This window comes from Staurois parvus, unplaced genomic scaffold, assembly GCF_062004578.1.
Source record: "Staurois parvus isolate SC_StPar_1 unplaced genomic scaffold, SC_StPar_1.0 ptg001330l, whole genome shotgun sequence".
NCBI lineage: Eukaryota > Metazoa > Chordata > Amphibia > Anura > Ranidae > Staurois > Staurois parvus.
This window is the reverse complement of record NW_028319126.1, coordinates 954,687-977,703: the sequence shown is the minus strand read 5'-3', so window position 1 is coordinate 977,703 and position 23,017 is coordinate 954,687. Positions and strand designations below refer to the sequence as shown.

The following is a 23,017-nucleotide window of genomic DNA, read 5'->3' as shown; positions in this document are numbered from 1 at the left end:
TAGAAGAACACAGTCTGCTGAGCATAATACTACACAAACATTAGATGTTGCCATGGTTTAATTGCACATAACGTGTAAACATTCACAGTGCAGGGAGGAAAAAGTATGTGAGGCCCTAGCTTAATGACTTCTCCAAGAGCTAATTGGAGCCAGGAGTGAGCCAACCTTGACTCCAATCAGTGTGATGATATTGGATGTGTTGCTGACAGCTGTCCTGCCCTTAAAAAACACACACCTGTTTTGGGTTTACTGGTTTCAAGAAGCACTGTCTGATGTGAACCATGCCTCGCAGAAAAGAGCTCTCAGAAGACCTACGATCAAGAATTGTTGACTTGCATGAAGCTGGAAAGGGTTACAAAAGTATCTCCAAAAGCCTTGATGTTCATGTGTCCACGGTAAGACAGACTGTCTACAAATGGAGAAAGTTTAGCACTGTTGCTACTCTCCCTATGCGTGGTCGTCCTGTAAAAATGACTGCAAGAGCACAGTGCAGAATGCTGCATGAGGTAAGGAAGAATCCCAGAGTGTCAGCTAAAGACCTACAGAAATCTCTGGCGCATGCTAACATTTTTGTTGACACATCTACAATAAGGAAAACATTAAACAAGAATGGAGCACATGGGAGGACACCACGGAGGAAGCCATTGCTGTCCAAAAAGAATATTGCAGCACGTTTGAAGTTTGCAAAAGAGCACCTGGATGTTCCACAGCACTACTGGCAAAATATACTGTGGACAGATGAAACCAAGATTGAGTTGTTTGGGAAGAACACACAACACTATGTGTGGAGAAAAAAAGGCACAGCACACCAACATCAAAACCTCATCCCCACTGTAAAACATGGCGGAGGGAGCATCATGGTTTGGGGTTGCTTTGCTGCCTCAGGGCCTGGACGGATTGTTGTCATTGATTGGAAAATGAATTCCAGAGTTTATCAAGACATTTTGCAGGAAAACGTACGACCATCTGTCCGCCAACTGAAGCTCCGCAGAGGATGGGTGATGCAACAGGACAATGACCCAAAGCATACAAGTAATTCAACAAAACAATGGCTGCAACAGCACAGAATACGCCTTCTGGAGTGGCCCAGTCAGAGTCCTGACCTCAACCCGATTGAAATGCTGTGGCATGACCTTAAGAGAGCGATTCACACCAGACATCCCAAGAATATTGCTACACTGAAACAGTTTTGTGAAGAGGAGTGGTCCAAAATGACTCCAGATCATTGTGCAGGTCTGATCTGCAACTACAGGAATCGTTTGGTTGTGGTTATTGCTGCCAAAGGAGGGTCAACCAGTTATTAAGTCCAAAGGTTCACATACTTTTTCCTCCCTGCACTGTGAATGTTTACATGTTATGTGCAATTAAACCATGGCAACATCTAATGTTTGTGTAGTATTATGTTCAGCAGACTGTGTTCTTCTATTGTTGTGACTTAGATGACATTCAGAGCACATTTTATGCCCAATTCATGCAAAACTCCATGTAATCCCAAGGGGTTCACATACTTTTTCTTGCAACTGTAGATGAATCAGAATTTGGCCAGTTCAGCAGTGACCAGCTGAGATTCAATCCATCTATGGGCAGGCTGATTGTACCCAAATTAATCCACTTGAGTACCACCAGCATGTTAGATTTTTAGCAAGCAATTATTGCTAGAGGCTATAGTTACTAGAAGTAGTTACTGTGCTCACCAGAGAGGGACAGCTCCCTGCGGACCCCCCCACTGGGGAACACAAAAGCTCAGTGTGAGGGATTCCCCCATCAACACAAGGGTTGCAGGAAAGAAAATTGCATAATCTATGTCCTGCCTAAGTGTATACAAGTGTACAGAGGTTTAATTGATAATCTCAATTCCTTGCGTGGTTTCCACTAGTGATCCTTTCACTGTTTAAGGGGGACATAGGCTCTTTTGACCACAAAGGTTACCATTGGTGCTCCATGTTGGCTTGTCAATCACCAAGTATTTTTTCACACTGGATGCCTTTTTACTCCAGTGAAGGCACCATGCTTGGACATGACTTAATACATTCTTTGCCCCCACCAGTGAGCATTCTTGAAAAGTTCCACAAGCTGCATTATGGTGATACCTTATCTTTCAGATCTGGGAGCTCAATCTGGTAGGTTTTGGGGAAGGGAATGATGCCAGATTGAATGCTCCCCACAATAACCTTCTCTAATATGACCTTAAATAGGTTCTTCAACACAAATGTAAAAACAAATTCTGTAGCTGTTGACTTTAAAAAAAAAACACATTTATCTATATAGGGATCCATCACTTCCCTCACCTGACCCAGCTCTTTGTTGGTGTTTGGGTTCAGTCACCGACACCCTAACTGTGGGCAGCTGGCTGTGTCTCCTTGCGACTTCACTCCACTGTGCATGCTGTGCTGTGACCTGTGAATGGGCCCGCAGTCTCCTGGGACATTTTTTGGGCGGCGTTCTGCTTTAACCTTTTATTGGCCTTGCCGTTCCTGTGTGGGAAGGACAATTACCTGAACTGTGCCACGTAGTTCCAAAATGAATGAGTTCATAACAAAATGCAGTGCATCTACACCACATATGGACACAACACATGTTCTGGTGTGATCAAACCCCAACCAAACAGCAGTTCAGATTCCCCATATTAGGTCCAGAAGATGCTCTGTATCCACTGACAGCTCTGCACAGATCAGATCCATTACAAAGCTGCTTCATAATCCTATATTTGTCTTTGTATTATCTGAACACAAAGGAACCTGGTTTTACCTTTCTCCTCACACACATCTTAAAATGATAAAAATGCACATTTTTCTTCCAGTGGGTATAACTGTGTGTCGAACATTGTGTGCCAAAACACTTCTAATACTATTGTGCAAATACTGGATCCAATCCAACTGCACAGAGGGCAGCCCAGGTGTACCTGAGTGAAGGATGGGGGACACATGATCCCTCCTTGTTCTGTACTGCTTCAATCTCTTGGCCTGGGTTCAGATTGTTATTAAAAGGACAAAGTCCTCCTCCTCCCCCCCTGATAAGCTGGGGATGTGGAATGTGGCCATGTGGATGCTTTGAACATGTTATGGGACAGTGTGGAGTGCTTCCTTCCCCTCTGGTTATGTGCCCGATGCTGCTGATAACACAGTGGGATGATTCACATTTCTGTATCTAAAGATGTTGCCCCACAACTGGCTTGCGGCTCCATTCATCAGACTTCTGGCAACTAACTGACGTGTATACTGAGGGTAGTCTCAAGCCAACATCATCTGTGCTGTGTATGTAATAGATGCTTACATCCATTACAGCAGCTTATAAGGAGCCAGACCCCCACCCTCCCCTGCACTGGTTTTGGTTTGTACAGATCCTTATAGATTGCTGCTTTAGAAATACTACTTAAAGGATAAATGCACTTTAAAACTAAGTGCAATTATACTTTATGCACCCTTTCTCTGACCTTATCTACCCCTTCCCCCACAAATGCATTCTTTTATCAATCTGATAAAAGAATGGGGGGAAAACTGGAAAACTAGGAGCTCGGTTTTGACCAGGTTTAATTTGAGGAAGTGGAGTGACATCCAGTATATGTCGTTCAGAAGGCTAGTGATTCGGGTGGAGACTGAAGGGGTGAGGCGAGGGGTAGAGAGATAGATTTGGGTGTCGTCGGCATAGAGGTGGTAGTTGAAGCCGTGGGAGTGTATTAGTTGACCAAGGGAGGAGGTGTAGATGGAGAAGGGGCCAGAGGACAGAACCTTGGGGGACCCCAACAGAGAGGGGGAGTGAGGGGAAGGTGGCAGCGTTATAGGGAACACTGAAGGAGCGTTGTGATAGATAGGAAGAGAGCCAGGAGAGAGCAGAGTCTCTGAGGCCAAAAGAGTATAGTTTTTTGAGGAGGAGGGGGTGGTCAACCGTGTCAAAAGCTGCAGAGAGGTCGAGGAGTAGGAGCACTGAGTAGTGGCCATTGGCTTTGGCGGTTAGCAGGTCATTGGTGAGTTTGAGTAGGGCGGTTTCGGTGGAGTGTAAGGGACGGAAGCCAGACTGCAGGGGATCAAGGAGGTTGTTGTCGGTGAGGTGGCAACTCAGGTGATTATAGGCTAAGCGCTCAAGGAGTTTGGATGTAAATGGCAGCAGGGAGATGGGTCTAAGGTTGTTTAGGTCGGTGGGATCCAGGGAGGGTTTTTTTAAGTATGGGAGTGATGTGCGCGTGCTTCAGAGGGGAGGGGAATGTGCCAGTAGAGAGGGAGAGATTAAAGATGTAATTGAGGGAGCATAGGATGGAGGAGGAAGGTGATCGTAGGAGTTGTGTGGGGACAGGGTCAAGGGGGCAGGTGGTAAGGTGAGCTTCAGAGAAGACCTTAACGACCTCTTCACTGGTAGCAGGGTCGAAGGAGTGGAGTGTTGAGGGGGTTTTCGTGTGAGGGATGCTAGGTGGGGCGGAAGTCTGAGCAGTGGTAATGTCCCTACGAATTACGTCGATCTTGCTTTGGAAGTGGTCGGCAATCTTGTGGGTGGTGAGTGAGGTACTGGGTGGAGGTGGGGGCAGAGAGAGTAGAGAGTTGAAAGTGGAGAAGAGCTGGCGAGGACTGGAGGAGAGGGTATTGATGAGGGTTGCAAAGTAGGCTTGCTTGGCAGTGTGGAGGGAGGAAGTGTAGGTGAGGAAGGTGGATTTATATCAGGTGAACGCTTGTTGGGATCTGGTTTTGCGCCATAGTTGCTCCAGCGCACAACTGCGTCGCTTGAGATTTTTGGTATGCTCATTCTGCCAGGGTTGAAGCGGTCGGGGTCTAATGCTTCGTGTGGTTAGGGGTGCTAAGGAGTCAAGAGCGGATGACAGCAAGCTGTTATAAACAGTAGTGGCCAGGTCAGGGCAGGACAGGGGAAGGATACTGTCGCAAAGTAGATCAGCTACAGAGTGGAAGGGGGCAGGGTTCAGGTTGCGGTGGTTTCGGCTGGTGATGATTTGACATTTCGAGGGGTAGGTGTTAGAGGATGAGGAGACGGAGAAGGTGATGAGGTTATGGTCAGAGAGGGGAAAGGGGGTGTTTGTGAGGTTGTGGGGGGTGCAGAGATGAGAGAAAACAAGGTCCGGGGTGTTCCCATCGGAGTGGGTGGTGGACTGTATGCACTGTGCGAGTGCAAAAGAAGAGGTTAAGTGGAGGATTTGGGATGTAGCCGGGTTATTGATGTTGATAGGGATGTCGAAGTCTCCAAGGATGATGGTGGGCAGCTCGGGTCCAGGAGGCCGATAGATTACTGCAATCCTCAGGGGGATAGGAGAGAATAGTCGGATGCAGTGGGCCTCAAAGGAGGAGAAGGATAGAGAGGGAGGGTTTGGGAGGACTTGGAAGGTGCTCTACGGTGACAGGAGCATACCAACCCCACCACCTTTTCGATCACGCTAGAGTGCGAATGGCTGTGCAACTCACCACCATAAAACCACAGCTATTCCAGGAATTAAATTGTCAGACCTTGTACAGATATCCTGTTTACCCCTTTCCCCTGACCTTATCTAATCCTCTCTCCCCCCTCACAGATGCATACTTGCTTTGTTCTGATGGATGCAGTTACACTGTTTGTTCACATCCAGCACCATAAGTCTTCAGGATCCTGGCCATTCCTGCACACTAGTGGCCCATAGACTTCTGGAGGCTGTACACTGGGGCTGGAGGCCAAACTTGGCTCAACTAATTTGGAGGTAGAAGAATGATGACACACATTGATAGTGGTGGGTACTGCTGTTATCATCCCAAATGTGACTACTGTTGAAAGAACCTATTCACATCTTTACCTGAGGTATTGTGGCAAGGAACGTTGCATGCATTGCTACTCTATTCATTTTGATTGCCACCTCAACACACTAAGGCAACGCACATACACTGCAGCATGCTGTAATGCACTATAGTGTCCTCTGTGTTGCACATTTTCTGACACGTCTCATTTTCACAATATTTTGGTGCAATGGTAGTCAATTATTTTCAATGGACGGTTTTAGCTCAAAGCACTGCAGTAGTGTAAAATAGGCACTGAATATGTTAACATTTCCTTTTGTCTGCATCCTGAAGCTAATAAACGTATTACATGATTTTAAAAAGGCAGCTTGTAGACAAACTAGTCTTTACAAAGTAAATACTGTGAGGTTCTACAATCCGGTAAAATGTCTGTAATTTAAAGCTACGTAAATATCTCACAACATTTTCCTGTGATAAAGAAAGGGTTACAAAGGGCCACTGTGCCTGTAACCGAAAAACTAAATATTGACTGAACACGTGATGGTTTATCCGCAGGGCGATAGAAAACTGAAAATCCAGAAAATGTTTCATAACATCAGGAATGAAACGTCAATACACGATTATCTGAACGGTTTTCCCTCAGCGGTTTGTTCTTCTTTCAGCCGCAGTGATCTCCATTCTTGTTTGAGTTTCTTGTGTTTTGTCGTTATGCAGTAAGTGCTGTACTGTCATGTTCTTTATTAAGTTGTAAATGCATTTCAGACATACCAGCTTGTTATTTCACATCACTGGCACCGCACATTTATGGGGGAATTTCCCCAAAAGTTGTTCTACAGCTAAACAGTTACAGACTCAGTCCAGTGAACTTGCCATGGGAAACTGTTTTTATTTTCATACAATTATTTGGTTCTGGAGGCAGTAGAGATCCAGGGATGCCACGTAGGGTGAATTTGGTTCTGGGACTGTAAAGGTCCAGAGACACAACCAAGTTGGGTGAATTAGGTAATTGGGTTCTGGCAGCAGTAGAAGTTCAAGGATACTACCAAGTTGGGTGAATTAGGTTCTGGGAGCAGAGGTTTAGGGATACTACCAAGTTGGGTGAATTAGGTAGTTAAAGAGGATCACCAGTTTAATTTTTTAAAAATAAGCAGCTACAAAAACTGTAGCTCCTGACTTTTAATAGACATTTACTCACCTATACCAGTATCTGTGCTCACCCAAGCCCTTTGTTCCACCGGTCTTCGGTCCCTGGCGGTGGCATCTTGACTGCGGGCATCTTGATTGTGAAAGCTTGTGACTTCACAGCAGGGTGCCCGCTGCACATTGTGAATGGTCCTGCAGTCTTCTGGGACCTCTAACATGTCCCAGAAGACAGGGGGGGGAGCAGGGTCAGATTGTAGAGGTCCAGGGACACCACCAAGTTGGATATAATGGGTTCTGGGAGCTGTGAAGGTCCAGGGACACCACCAAGTTGGATGAATTGGGTAACTAGCTTCTGGTGGTAGTAGAGGTCTGGGGATTCCACCAAGTTAGGTGAATTAGGTTCTGGGAGCTGTAGAGGTCCAGGGACACCACCAACTTAGGTTAATATGTTTTGGGGGCTGTAGAGGTCCAGGGACACCACCAAGTTGGATGAATTGGGTAATTAGTTTCTGGTGGTAGTAGAGGTCTGGGGACTCCACCAAGTTAAGTGAATTATGTTCAGGGAGCTGTAAAGGTCCAGGGACACCACCAGCTTAAGTTGGTCAGACTTTGTTGCCACATTGTATGTAATCTTTTGCTTTTGATAATTTTAGGAAATTTCCAAGACAAACAGAAATCTAGTAAACATTGACTGGTTGCCACCTCCCAAGTCCACTAAAGCAAATACTAGGGCTTCTAACTTGCTGTTTTGAAAGTACTTGGGGGACTGGCCTGACTTCAAAAGTTAGCCTGTCAGAACAGCTGCTACCTTTTACAGTCAAGGCGTTTCATTTGGGAGCAGGAGGCCACTGATGGCCAACAACTGAAGTGACAAGTTCTAAAGGACACTACAAATGACACTCTGCTTTGTACCATACCTAGAATTGTATCGGTGTCAATCTCCAGCATTGGATGAGAAACTCTGGCAGCTGTCTTAAGGCCCATGTCACACTAAGCATTTCATCAGCAACAGGATTGCTAAAGAAAGCATCACCTGATCCTACATTGTCACCCCCTTGGCCAAAATGCTGGAAATTCTCACCAACGAGGGAAGTATGGTGGATTCACACCTGACTGATATGGCCAGGGGTCCCCAAAGAGATTGGATATTTCCAGTTTTTTTTAAGTCCAGCTCTGGGCACAGTACGCTTACCAGGGTTAAATGAATTGAACACCCCATTGCCTCAAAAGCCTTTGTCGTAGTGTACTCTTTCTTCTGCACCCGGAAAATCATCATATTGATATGCCAGGAAAGTACAACTGCAGGTTTCCTAGACCCCAGTGCTGCAGTTGTGTCTTCACCTCCCTCTCTTCTTGACCATTCATAGAATGGAACCTGAGGCTGTGTATTTTGTAAATGGCCTAGAGAGGAAGTAGGGTGGAGATACAATCTCCACACTGGAGTCTAAGATCTGCAGCACCAAAAAGCAGCCTAGAAGAACAGCCCCTCGGCATGTAAATAAGATGATTTACAGTGTAGAGGGAAGTGTACATTACAGTAGGCTGCTTTTGTGGCAATTAAATGTTTGATCACATCAACCCTAGTTGAAAAGATCATTTTGATTGGTTGCTCTGAGTTACTGCACGTCGGTGCTCCTTGTACCATCACTGAATCAGGCTGTAGTTTGCCATTGCTTTGGAAATATGAAGCAGTTCTGCTCTTTAGCACATTGGGGCATTTTATATTTTTTGGCCATCAATGTGTTTTTACTGTATAATGTTTATATGTTCTTTCCTGGAGAAATAAATCTCTCTGGTGGAACGATGTATTGTGTAGAAATGTGATAAAAGACACCGTGTGTGTATATTACTGCATTTTCGTTTATTTCTATGGGCCCCACAAGACCTAGTTGATGCTGTAAAAATTCACACAGAGCCGCAGGCTTTGTACCGGACTGCACAGTAGCACAGAGATGAGCCTGTAACACAGACCCTGTGTTCACTGCATATTTCCTGCTGGAGCTGACTAGCCAGCAACCACTTCAGACAAAGGAAGACTTAAAGCTGGCCATACCTGTGGGAGAATTGCACCGAGGATTGCACGTGTGATCACAAGTATTTGTCAGAAATTAAGCAATGCACCACCCACAGCCTCAACTGTCCGCCAACATTTGGTCATTTGTGAAGTTGAAACTGGGCAATAAATTGAAACCTTCAATACAGTATATTGAAAGATAATGTTGAAAATGTGAGAAAACCTCTCAGTTTTGTTGAAGGTGATCTAATTTTTTTGCCAAGTTTGATCAAGGCGATTTCAGTCCCATTTCCTTACAGTCAACAGAAACCACGTATTTTGTTTTTGATTGCTTTACAGATTTCACAAAAAAAAAAGTAATCAAACGTTTGCCTGGTCTGTCAAGTTGCCAAATGTATGGCCAGCTTTAGCCTGAAGTATCAGCTGAGGAGAGATCCATAGTCACATATAGGACTGCTCAACCATGCCCCCAGCCCCCTCCTCACAGGATTTATCTGTCAGCAGCAGGAGCCTATGGTACCCCTTGCTACCTGTGTCTCCTCTAAGAACAAGGAAGTGTAGGAGCCGTGCTGCAGTCAGGAGACCATAGGATTGGTGAGAGAAGCCAGGTAAGTGTTCTGGAGGGGAAGGTGTGGAGAGGTTTTTTTTTTACCTTCATGCAGAGAATTCAATAAGGTACAAACAAAAAACTGTTTGACTTTAGAACTACTTTAAGGTTTGCTTCTGTTCATCCTCTTGTTTAAAATTGGCAGTTGATGATGTGTGTACACCTAGATTACACCTAGATTTGTGTGGTATGCAGAATAAAGAACAGCTTCATACATATTTTTACACAGTATTTTGTGTTTTATTACAGGTACTTGTATGTCGCCAACAATTTTGCACAGCGCTTTACATACAGTATATGTTGTACATTCACATCAGTCCCTGCCCCCTACATTCTCATCAGTCCCTGCCCCCCATAATTCACATCAGTCCCTGCCCCCAAGGAGCTTACCAATTTAAGGCAGGCCATAGATTGTGCTTTTCTTTCTCACAATAGCACAATCATGGGCTGGAGGAGAGTAATTCGCTTGATTTCTCCATCAACATATTGTTGGTGGGAGAATCTCTCCTATTGTGTTCTCCCAGTGGGGAGGGGGGGGGTTGTAAGGGGAGCCTTCCCTGCCTGGAAAACACACCACTGGCAATAATCGCATGCTAAAAATCCGACATGCTGGTTGTACCCAAGTCAGTAGATGGATCGACTTGGGTACAATCAACCTGCCCATGGATGGATCGAATCTCAGCCGGTCCCTGCTGAACCAGCCAAGATTCGATCCATCTATGGCCAGCTTAAGGCTCCTAACTGACATTCATACACATACAAGGTCCAACTTGGACAGGAGCCAGCATGTCTTTGCAGTGTGGGAGGAAATTAGTGTGGGAGTACCCAGAGGAAACCCACGCAGGCACAAGGAGAACATACAAACTCCAGGCAGATAGTTTTATGGGTGGGATTCAAACCGATGACCCTAGTGCTGCTAGGTGGAAGTGCTAACCGCTTTTTTTTACCCATGTTAAAGTAGCAGTTCAGGCAGTACCATACCCCCACCTTTCAATTGCGGGCTTCTCATTACCTCATTTTTATTTGCTGTCATATGACCGCAAAGCATTTAAAAGGAGGAGTATGGTATAACCTAAACAGTCACCAAATGTGCTGAGGGTCACGAACAGTGACTGGTAAGACACATGGAGCATTATTGGTGGTGTTGCATGTGGCCTGAACAGATTTAAAGCATTATGGCAGACATTCTGCTGATGGAACAATTTAATGCCTTGATTTTATTTCAGCATTTGTTATATACTTGACCTGAGGAGGTTGCGATGGCTTCCAGTCTAGACAAGGTCAGGGAGCCAATAAACCTGCTATTTTCTCTTCGGTCTCCTAGCTGCACATTTTGTGAGCAGAAAATGGCTCAAACACTTTGTTCTCCTTATTGTGTTCTGGGAAGAGGAGCTATAAATAGACCTCCTGAAAAGCCGGCAGCGGTCAGTGTGACTCGAGTTTAAGTTTTGACGGCTACAGACACACTTACATGTGCTGCTTTACAAGTTCCTGACCCCGCGTTTCTACGGAGTTGATGAGTCACCATATCAGTCTCTTCCCTGGCTGCCTGCCATAACGTCTCCCATTTAGGGGAAGCCCGACTGCCATAGTCTTTTGTACCAGCGTGGGGGTGGTTGTGCACTCTGTATTTTACCATGAAGAGGTTAAATGTATGGGCTGTAGTGGACATCAGTGAGTATGGATGGATGGATGTCGCCATATTGTGGCAGTCAGTCTCTCTTGGCAGCAATGTGCTGTTATTTCTGGGTGTTGGAAACAGTGCACAGGACTCCGGGTCATATGAGCAAGGTCTGCTTTGTGTCAGATACATAAAACAAAAACTATGTGTGCTGAAGAGATGAATCTCTTGCTAACATTTTTTTTTTTCCTTTTACAAATTCTCATGTGCTTCTTTATAGTCGCTCAGTTTGCTAATCTTGGACTTGACTCGCTCAGTCAGGGTGACCTGAAAAAGCCTTTTCCTCTGATCAGATCTTGCTTCCTCCAGTAATAACAGCTGTGTTTTGCTTGTTGTGTTGTGTTCTGCCTTCTAGCGTTGTTCTTTCCATACAAAAGGTAGATTTGACCGAGGTTTGGGACACAGGATTAAAGCTGGGGTCACCTTCCAGCCACTGCGGCCTGCTTTGGGATCAGTGGAACAAATGCTCAACCAGATCACCGTGTGCACTTCACGAAGGTTAAATGAGGACAATAGAAAGATGAGCGATGGCACCTGATTCTCAATGGATTGGCATTTGCCATGGACAAAACATGTTGGTCAGGCAGTTTATATTATCCGACCCATTAAAGTTTGCACCAGGAGGATAGCAAGCAAGAGCCTCTCCTGCTAGCTGCCTCGTAATGGCCCCTCCACTTGGCATTCAGGTAGTGTGCCCACCAAGACGCACAGCCCCGATGTTGCACAAAATAAATCACAGTGTACAAAGGGCAATTTAATGGTTGCAAGGGCAATAAATAATGGCCCCACAAAAACTGACCTTTCCAACCCAAACACAATAATTCCATCCCAGCAGCCTCAGTGGGCAGATATTGTGCTGACAATACACCATTTGGATTCTTTTAGTGAGAAGTTTGGGGGCTGTGCAGGGAGGTGAGCGCTGGCAGAGATGTAAAACCAAACAGAAGCTACGCTTTGCTTTAATTTCCTGCTACTCTCACCACCTGTATAAACTTTCCCGCGGTTAATCCAAAAGATTTTCAGCGTTCCCCTTGAAGTTGCTGCTTCCTCCATCTGAAGGGGCCTCAGCAGCTAAGACAGGATTTACATTCCCTTGGCTGCCAACAGAATCGAGCTGTGTGAGAATAATATCAGAGCCGGTCACATGTGGGAAAAAGAAGTCGGATTCCCAGACAGAGGGACGGTCTCCAACTCACAACCCTTGACAGAGCTCCTTCCCAATGCTGGCCTGAGAAAAACATTTGGATGGGTCATTACAATAACTCATAATGAAGCCTTTTGAGAATGCCTCGGCCCACGTTTAAATATTCATTGCCTTTATAGGCCGATCATCTGTACAACGAAGGTGATGTTATCAGACTCTATGGATGAAAGTTTTAAATCTTGACTTTATTGACTTGAATTTGTAGAGAAGGTAATGAACAAAATTATGTAAAAACCAACCATATTTCTGTGACTATTTGGAGTCGGTTAACTCCAACTAATGTTCAATCAGTAGAACAATGACTGTGATATCTTCAGATGATACCTGTCCTGGTAACATGCTGCACAGTATTACCAATAATGTTCCTAGCATCTTCCATCAGCCTTTGTTTTTGCCATCAAAGTGGTTGGTGAGCCCCAAATACAGAATTGAAAATATTCAGATATATCTACTGTGGAAGAGCAACAGTGTTTGAATTGCCCAACAACTTGTTGCATCCTTTGGAGATTCCATTGGTGAGATTTGTCTCTGCTGCTCCCGTAATGGTGACCGTTCCATAATGAAGGTGCCACGCTCCCCAGAGCAGGAGCCTTAGGTGTCAGACCCGGCGCGGAGTGTAGTGGGTAAGGTTAATATTGGCATGGACAGTTCATGTAATGGTTTCTTTGAAAGTTTAGCATTAATTTTTAGAGGACATTGGGCTCAGATTACAGTGTTAGGGGGATGATGGGTAATGAGGTGGGAGGATAGAATGGGGTTTATTGTGAAAGTGAAGGGAAGTGTTGGGGGACATGGATGGTTACAGTGAAATGCACACATGATTATGTGTCCAGATATCTGGCTCTGGGTTCAAAGCTCTGAAAACTAATGTACTTAAAGCGGCACTTCACCCTCTCAATCAACACTGACTATTTCCATCTTTATGTTTCTAGCATTGCTAAATGGATAGGAAAGTATATCATCTTTACTTGGTTTAAATGTTTTTTTTTTGTTTTGTTTTTTTACATTTCTGCAGTTGCTTCCTGGTTTCCATAGCAAACAAATGTGATACATTTTAGGAGTCTTTAGGAGGGGAGGCGGGGTTTTCTTGGCTAAGCACACCTTCCTGTCTGCATGCCTGAACTAAGGGTAGATGAATTCCATAAAGTAATTGCTACGTGAATCATCTGCCCTTAACCAAGATGGCCACAGCCAGAAATTTTAGGGAGGTGTTTTTCATTGTTATTTCTCAGCAAAATTAAGTACGGAGACATGAATGGATGGGAGAGTTAACTTTAAATATTAAAAATTAATTAAACTGCATTTTTGGTGCTCAGATGCAGTAAAGTTCCGTTTTAATTCTCACAAATTGTGACTCTTTATTTGTTGACGGTCTATTATGGGTTAGACAATAAGATGATATATTATTAGATATTTCCATACATTTTGTTGAGAAGATATCTCCAAGGAAGGCTCTGAGACATGTAAGAAGTTGTTAACCACGCAAAACTGAAATTTGGGAGGAGTGGTTCTTTAATTTCAGAGACTTATTCTGTGTTTTGCGCTCTTAAATGGAGTAAAGGCTTTTATTAACAGATTGAAATGCTGAGGCCAGTAAACAATCAGGTGTGTGTTGTACTTCGCACAAGCGAGTGACTTTGATTTCATTTTACACAGCATGGAATGAGGATCTGTATTATCGGGATACGTTCTGCTTATTTTCATAGCTTTCCTGTGTGGGAGGCTGCGAGGCTCCAGAGGTGTGCGGTATTTCTGTATGCGGCTGTCCTGTGGATGCACACGCTAAATGTAGACAGAGGAAAATTGATTCCTGGGTTTATCTTTTCTGCACCATTAATCTCACAGCGTTAACAGTCCTCCATTCGGAGGAAAGCGGATTACAGAGACTATTGTGTCATCTTCAGTCTTCTGTCCAACTTGGTGTCCAGCTTTACGTAGTTATTATTTATATTTGTATTTATTTTCTGCAGTGTCTATGATCAGGAAAGGCATCCATGAAATGGATGTAAATATCTGTACAGAGATTGTCACCTTTCATTGCACACGGTGCTGAAGATCAGCAGAATCTGTTGTTGCTGAGCTTGTATATCTTGTCTTTGCTTAAAGTCTTAGTAAACCCATGTTGAGCCTACACCCTGTAAACTGACAAGCCCTTCCATGTAGTGGGGTTGTACCTGTACTGCAAGGGTTAAATGCTTGTTTTTCCTCAGCTCCCAGTAGATGGTGCTCCCCTGTGCTCCGGCAGTGGATAGTTCCTTGCCGTTGTCATGCCCAGTGCAGAGTTCATAGCCCCTGCACTAGTCTTGATGGCTTTAGAGGACCTTAGATCATCGAAGAGTAGGGGAGCAGAGGCTGCCTGGACCAGTTTAGTGGCATGGAGAAGCCTGCAGGAGCTTGGGTAAGGAAAAAGCACACGTGAAGTGTGGGTGCAGCCCCATTGCAAGGGAGGAGTTTGAGCTTTCCTGGAGTTTGGTTTTACATTATTACAGATGTAGCTTCTATGCATATGCGCCCATTATACTAATAACTTTCTTATTTCCCAGTTATTTGGTGATCCTGCCATCAGACTCTACTTCCTCCCTGATGACAACATTAGACCATGGTACTTCCTGGTTTCTCGTTATCAACCCTGCCTCCCTGCCGTATGTGCATACAGCTTCCTGTACATTTTAGTAGTCTGCCCCCCCCCCCTTCCAACCTGCCCTTATCTGGAGACTGAGAGTGGCTTCTCTAGGGTCTTTGCACAGGGCTGTAGGCAAGGACTGTCAAGGGAAGTCAGTCTACCAGTTATCCCTGCCTACAGCCTGAGAGTGCTTGTTTTTGTCCCCATGTAACTAGAGAGCTCCAGAGATGTGATGTCGGTGCCTTGTGCTGAGCATTGTTATAAGGATGTGACCACAACCCTCGGGTAGGGATAGAAGAGTGCTCATGTGACTGCTCAAAGTGACCAGAAAAACATATTTGTATAGGTTTGTCCACATCTTCATATACAGTAAATGGCATGCAGCAATTCTTAGGAAAAGAATGTTCTAAGAAACTTTGTTCCTTTTTCTAAGCATTAGTAGGGTCAAATTGATGTTTGTTTTCAGCAGCAGTGATGAGAAAGTTAAAAGGAGCTAGATGCAAAGTTTTCACGGACTAACACATTTCTAACAGTGTATATGGTTTTCATTTGGTGAAGTCCATTCATTAGAATGTTAGGAATTTCCCTTGGAAGTTTCCTTTGAACTTCTATCCCTCCATGGCCCTCCCCTGATTTTTTGTTTTGCTCCACTTTACCTGTCACTGGAGTCAGATACTCGCCTACCCAGCAGATTCAGGTGCAGCAGCCTGGGTTCTGCTCCGCCATCTTGATCCTCTTCTTTCATTGGAAACCAGCAGCCTCTTCCAGGTTCAGGTAGCCAGCCTCTGGTGACTACCACAGCTCCACCTAAAGACCACTGTTATTCCCTACTCCTGCAGCCTCTTGGGATATGTAATGTGGAATCCCATGAGACTGATGAAGCAGGGATATGTCATTTTTCGCAAGAATGGTGGTGGGTGGGTAGAGCCAAACCTAAAGTGTTTAAAGAAAAAAAAAAAAGGGTAGATTTATACTGCAGAGCATAGCGACCGAGGAAAGAGCTGTAGATGATGGGGGGGCAAAGGTCAGCTTTAATGTTTCTGCCCTGGTGACATGGATATGAATGCAGGCATTAAGTATGCTGGTCATGAAAGTTATATGGAGGATGCCAATGATGACCTCTGATAATGCTAGTTGCCCGAGTGCTCTTTGCCTTCAGTACTTTGATTCGCTGACCCAAAAAAGTAGATCTGAATTTACTGAGGCTTTTATGTGCTACATGCTTTCAGGGTCACGGACTCAGAAGCACTGAAGATGTGCACAGCCTTCATATTTCTTTAATGACAGGTATATTTAAATTGTAGCACAGCGATATACAGCTTCCAGCTAGATTCAATCTACACTGTCTGGTTTCTGATATTTACTGTGGTTCTGTGAGCTCTACAGAGACATGGAATGGGCTGATAAGAAGTCTAGCTGGTTATGCTCTTGTCAGTCTCACTTCTACAGTGGCCAGTTCTAGCTGAATCCCATTGTTGTCTTCTGCAGCAGCTCAGATGTTATTAGTCGATAACAATTCTTAGGCTCCATGTACACCAGTCTACCCTGACCGCAAGAAACCACAAATCACTGCAAAACCGCAGTACCGCGATTTTGCAGCATTTCGCGGTTTCTGTCGGTCAAAACTTTCCTATCATAAATGCGATTCTTCTGCGTTCAGGAGAGGGAGGTTTTACCTCACCTAAACGTGGCAGCGCCTAAACTCTGATAAAAGCCTACGTGTACATGGATACAAAGACTTTTATGGAGTTTTGTTTAGGAGCTTTGGAAAAAAAATATATATGCCAAAAGCTCCTAAACTCGAGTTTTGGAGCTGCTCGTGTACATGAAGCCTTATAAGTTTTTCTACTATTTCTAGTGGAATTGCTGCATCTTGCATACAGCTGAATTTGTCTGTTCCTTGGGAAGAGAAGGAAAGACACAGAGAGATAAGATGCAGCAAACAGTTCTGGGAGGTGTGGAGAAAGAGAGCTGTAAGTTTCCACCTTTCTCCTCATTGGCTCCCACTCATCAACTCCTCTCTCCTCATTGGCTCCCACTCATCAACTCCTCTGATCCTCCATGAGTGGGAGCCATTGAGTAGAAATGTGGAGAATAGTGAGATTCTGGATCAGATTGTAATGAGTTTGTGAACAGAAAGTGTCTGAGAGTGTTTTTTTGGAGGTCTTATTCAACACCACAACTTCTCTCCTCACCGTACGTGACTGATTACTGTCTAGTCTGCATTTAGTAGCAAAGTGTGTATTGATATGACATAACGTGGTCTCTGGTTGCATACAGTGAGCTTTATATAGAAAATGTCTTTATTCTCCATGAGGTTCCATCTTGGGTCTCCCCATCAAATTGGAGGTTTCCTGTGGTGATAATAGGAGCGGTCTATAATGACACTTCATCCCCACTCCTCTGAGCAACTTATAATGACATGCGGCCACCGCTCCTCCTCAGAGCACCCTATAATGACATGTGCCCACCACTCCTCTTCTGAGCACCCTATAATGACATGTGCCCACCGCTCCCCCTCAGAGCACCCTATAATGACATGCGGCCACCACTCCTCCTCAGAGCACCCTATAATGACATGCGGCCACCACTCCTCCTCAGAGCACCCTATAATGACATGCGGCCACCACTTCTCCTCAGAGCACCCTATAATGACATGCGGCCACCACTTCTCCTCAGAGCACCCTATAATGACATGCGGCCACCACTCCTCCTCAGAGCACCCTATAATGACATGCGGCCACCACTCCTCCTCTGAGCACCCTATAATGACATGCGGCCACCGCTCCTCCTCTGAGCACCCTATAATGACACGCGACCAACACTCCTCTTCTGAGCACCCTATAATGACATGCGGCCACCACTCCTTGGGGCACCCTATAATGACATGCGACCACCACTCCTTAGGGCACCCTATAATGACATGCGACCACCACTCCATAGGGCACCCTATAATGACATGCGACTACCACTCCTTAGGGCACCCTATAATGACATGCGACCACCACTCCATAGGGCACCCTATAATGACATGTGACAACCACTCCTCCTTTGGGCTTCCTTCAATGACATGCTGCCACCACTCACCATCTGAACTCCCTATACTACTCTATCCCTAAACTTGGCCAAAACACCTCTTCTAACCATCTATAATGAAACATGGATACTGCTCAACATCTGAGCTGTTTGTAAAGAGATTTAAACCTATAATTTCATACTCCTGATATGTGCCTGCTGTACCGTGTACTTGTATGAAGACGTCTGCTGCTCTTTGTATTGCTTCTTTTGTGTGAAATCCCTGGTGTTCCTGCCAGTCCCTCTGCTGTCCAATTAAAAACTGACCACATGAGAGCACAGGATGGTCAGTTTTCTGGCTGTGCTGCCTGCTCTTCTCCAATGATCAGACTTGTCCTGACACGACCCCTGCACAGCCATTCACTGAGAACGGTGTCCTGCTGTTTCTCCTCCTCCAGCTCTCTAAGCTTCCTATGCAAGAACAGAGGGAATGTAATCACTTAAAAAAAAAAAAAAAGGCGAAAAATGGTATTGATGTTTTTATATCTATACACCTGTTTTGCCTTTCATTTCTAATTTAAACTGGATTGTTTTACAAGGTGAGGGCTCACATATACTTTGACACTTGGCCACCACTCTTCCACTGAGATGTATATGACTCTTGGCTACTACATGTCCTCAAAGCTGCCATAGACATTGACAGCTCGCCGGTGAAGGTTTACATATGTTGCTGTGGCCCAGTGAAGGCAGCTTGTTGATAAATGGGGGCAAAGTGAAGCAGTATGGGGATTCCTGTGGTCCAGATACTCTGTTCTGCTTTCTTATCAGATAATTAACCTTCAGGATTGTGTCACGTTAATCTCTGCAGATAAGCTCTGTTTTGCTCATTTAGTGTTTCATTGGCATTGGAAAATCAGGTTTTCATAGGAAATTGTCTGCAGACATGAGGCAGAATTGAAACAGATTTGTGATTTCTCTTGGCCTGATGCTTGGAAATGTTTTGTCCTGTAAATTACATCAAGTGGCTCTGCCACTGCCCGTCCGACAAGGCTGCAATCAAATGAACATTCCTTTGCAGAAGGCAAAATGCTGTGATGGCTGCACGCAGCTCTAGAGCAGCCGGTTGGTAGGTGATGTGGAAGTGTGTGCCAAGCCTTCCTCGCGCGCAGATAAACCTTCGCCTGCTCCATATCTTGCCGTGACACTTGTGCCAAGGCTTGCAGTTTGTGTGCTTATTATTTCCTTTCCATATCTGGCCGCTTGCTGCGCTCCCAGGAAAGGCTGCACAAACTCATTTTACTGGAGCCAATTTAATGCAGATAAATCGGAGGCAGAAAGTCCCCACACCGACTCAGATTAGACCTGGATGGAAGTCACACAGCGAAGGGGCCTTCCAGAGATTTATTGTACAGTTTAAATTCTGCAGAGGAAAAAAAAAATCTTTTAATTCCCCTTGGTGGTCATTTACAGCCATGTCGCCTGCAGCATAATGTGCAATAACACCGTGTGTTGTTGAAGAAGGAACAATCATACCGTACTAATAATATCGCAACACAAGGAATGAGCTCCTGTACGGAAACATTCTGTGTTGTCAAATACAGACGGTATAATAATGGCCACATAGTCAGAATAAAGCTTGCTTAAATGGTACACAAACCACCAATCTCAGATCTGGAAGTCTGTTTACAATCGGTGTCTTCTCACTGGTTTTGCCATTAAAGTGTCTGCCAATACCACCATTCCAGTCCCATCTCAGGAGGAATAGCAATTGGATAGATTCCAAATCTTGGCCAGTCAACCATTCATGTTTAGGGTCCCAGACATCAGTGCCTTCGAGCAATCAAATTGTGCCTCTGTCCAACTGTTCCCCGTATCTACAACAGTGGATGTCCACTTACAAGGTCTACAGGGCTTCAACTGTGGCCTGACATCATCAAGATGACTTACTGGATGGCTTGCAACAACTTCTGTGTCAGGGTGGGTGTGGGGTGGTATTTTTTACTCTAAAAAAAAGTATGGGTGGGGTGGGGGCATGGTGTAGTGAATTTTTATGCTCAAACATATGAGGCTCCCATAGATGGCTCAAAGTAGTTTTAACTGTTTCAGTACCGGGCACGTTTACCCCCTTCCTGCCCAGGCCAATTTTCAACTTTCATGCAACACTGTACCCAGGCTAACGTTTTATTATTATTATTATTATTCAGGATTTATATAGCGCCAACAGTTTGCTCAGCACTTTACAATATAAAGGGAGACAATACAGCAACAATACAGTTCAATACAAGAGGGATAAGAGCTTACAATCTAAGAGGGAATTTATTCACACAAATAGTTTTCTTTTGGTGGTATTTAATCACCAGTTTTGTTTTTTTTTTCCCCCCAGTGTTTGCTATGTATTTTTCATTTCTGTACTAAAGTTTTGCAAATAAGTAATCTTTCTTCATAAATTTAGGCCAAAATGTATTCTTCTACATTTCTTTGGTAAAGTAACCCAAATCATTGTTTAATATTTGGTCTGTAGGAAAGATATACAGTCCACAACTATGATTGTACAGTCCTGACATTTTTGATTTTCTGATCTTTACAAATACCCCCCAAATGACCCCTCCTTTTTGGAAAGCAGCCTGTGGTGTTTAGTAAGAGGCATAGTGAGTTTCTTGAAGTGGTAATTTTGTCACTGTTTTTGGAAACTGAAGAAATTAAGTTTTTTTCACAATTTTTTTTTTTTTTTACATACAGCATCGTCATATAACTGGTGTGGCGATGATCAAGACTACTGACAGTATTTGTAAAAAAATATATATATTTTTTTTTTCTTCTTACTTTTTTTTTTAAACATGCTGTGACCAGAGCAATACAGTGTTACCATAGTAACATTGTACTACTCTGGGGAGGTGATCGGGATTTCATTTTTTTACACACTGATTGCTTATAAGTGAAATTCACTGTTATAAGCAATCATTTTTACTGAATGAAATCAATTCATTCAGTGTGTTTTTGTTGTGATTAGCTGTGATTGGCCACAGCTAATCACATGGTACAGATACTGACAGTTGGCAACACCAAGCCTATGTTTATTGGCAGCCTGTAAAAAAACATGCACTTTTCTCTTGCCAGTAACAGGAAACTGTTGCCAGTTAAAAAATATGGCTGTGATGCTGGAGAGAGACTGTCACTGTGACTCAGGAGGGGACATGTCGTTATCATCTGTGCTGCTGTACAGTGCTGTCAATGTCATGCATTTGTATACCTGCCCTTTCTAATTTTCTGCCCCCGAGTCCTGTCCCTGAGCTACTTACTATATTGAACATAAAATAAGAAAACGAAAACATTTCTTATTTTAATATCTATCTTAAATCACATTGCTAATCGCATATTGTACTTGTTTGTAGCCTAAGTATAGAAATTTGCACTTAAAACTGTAATTAACATTTGGAAATGCCAGTAAAAACTTGGCTGTGCCAGTAAAATTTGGGTGTCATATCAGTGAATTTCAGTTTAGTAGGTTGGCAACGCTGGATGTGCTGTGATTGGCCCTGTCTGTACCATGTGATCATGTAGTACACAATGGAAGGCCTGAATGAAAGCTATCCATTGTGTACAATTATGAGATCTGCTGTGATTGGTCAAAGCGATCACATGTACAGTGAGCTGTCATCTGCTGTGTCCAATGGGTAACAGACTGAGCCTGAGGGGTGTTCTGGGGAGAACATCATATGATGTCAACCCAGAACAAGAGAGCTCTCGTCCAGCTGACATTTGCCTATAGGCTGGGCGGGAATTGGCTAGAAATAAACTGAGCCAAGTGGAAATTCTTTCGCCAAACAGGAACTGCATCCAGTAAGATGCAGTCACTGTACAGCAGTGGCATTGTATTCAGGCAGCCACAGGTAATGTAGCTGCCTAAATATAATAGGGGGCCATGGAGAGTCAGCTGTTTAGCATGGATGGGGAATTGGCTGATCTATCATTCAGCGCAAGGGCTTAACGAAAAAACCAAGCTGTGTAGAGGTCTGATCTGTGTACCCAGAGAAAAGTCTTTCTGCAGTCTGACAGGCAGAGGGCAATCGGCACTTACCCCATCTGACCCCATTGTGCTGAACGGGTTTTTGTCAGTCAAAGACTCTTGTTGTCCATCCCAGAACTTTTGTCACTGTCGAAAAGCCACCTCTACTGCATATTACATCTGAGATGTTGTGATTTGGAGTCAGGTGCTGTACACTGGACTGGCGTTCAGTTTCTTTACGGGTGGAGTCATTTTTATGGAAGAATATTTATTTCATTTACTTACTGTATATAGCGCCGTCAATTTGTGCAGCGCTTTACATGTACATTGACATCAGCCTCAAGGGGCGTACAATCTAAGGTCCCTAACTCACATTCATACATACACATACTAGGGACAATTAACCTACCAGCATGTCTTTAGATGGAGTGTGGGAGGAAACCAGAGTGCGTCAGGAAACCCACACAGGCACAGGGAGAACATGCAAACTCCAGGCAGGTGCTGCTGTGGTTGGGATTTGAACCAACAACCCTAATACTGCCAGGCAATAATAAAAACAATGTAGCAGAATTCACCAAACGCACGCTTCAGATACTGTAATATGTTTCTCATACATCACATTACTTCCATAAGGGGGGCAGGGCTAGACCACCAGCATAAAATATGAAGTGTTTAGCAAGTTACCATTCAGCCCAGGTGCTTCCTCCTTCCCCTGGCTCTATGGTTGAGCTTCCACCTTACCTGTTGCAAGATTTGTCTGTTTTCCAAAATTGTTTAGTTGAAATACCTAATTTTGACTTTTTTCTGTTTGTAGACTTTCTGGAAAAGGGACGCAGACGAGACGAGGAGATGTGGCTTCTACAGGTGATGGAGTTTTTTTTTTTAATCATTTTAATATTTCACTTTTAGTTGGAGACTAGTGGGATGTTACCAGTGGGCTTTTAAAATCTCTTGGGGTTTCCCAACATTGCATTTTCTATACAATAAAAAAAAAAAAAAACAATGCCTTTAGAATCACC

General features: G+C 44.2%; 1 protein-coding gene across 2 annotated transcripts in view; it reads left to right on the top strand.

The window, feature by feature from the left end:
- Positions 1 to 23,017, top strand: part of CEP128 (centrosomal protein 128) — a 236,501-nt gene that overhangs the window by 175,496 nt on the left and 37,988 nt on the right. For both annotated transcript variants that reach the window (XM_089661384.1, XM_089661383.1), the window contains exon 20: positions 22,813 to 22,862. In XM_089661384.1, the coding sequence (XP_089517510.1) occupies positions 22,813 to 22,862 (50 nt within the window). The remainder of the gene's footprint in view (positions 1 to 22,812; positions 22,863 to 23,017) is intronic.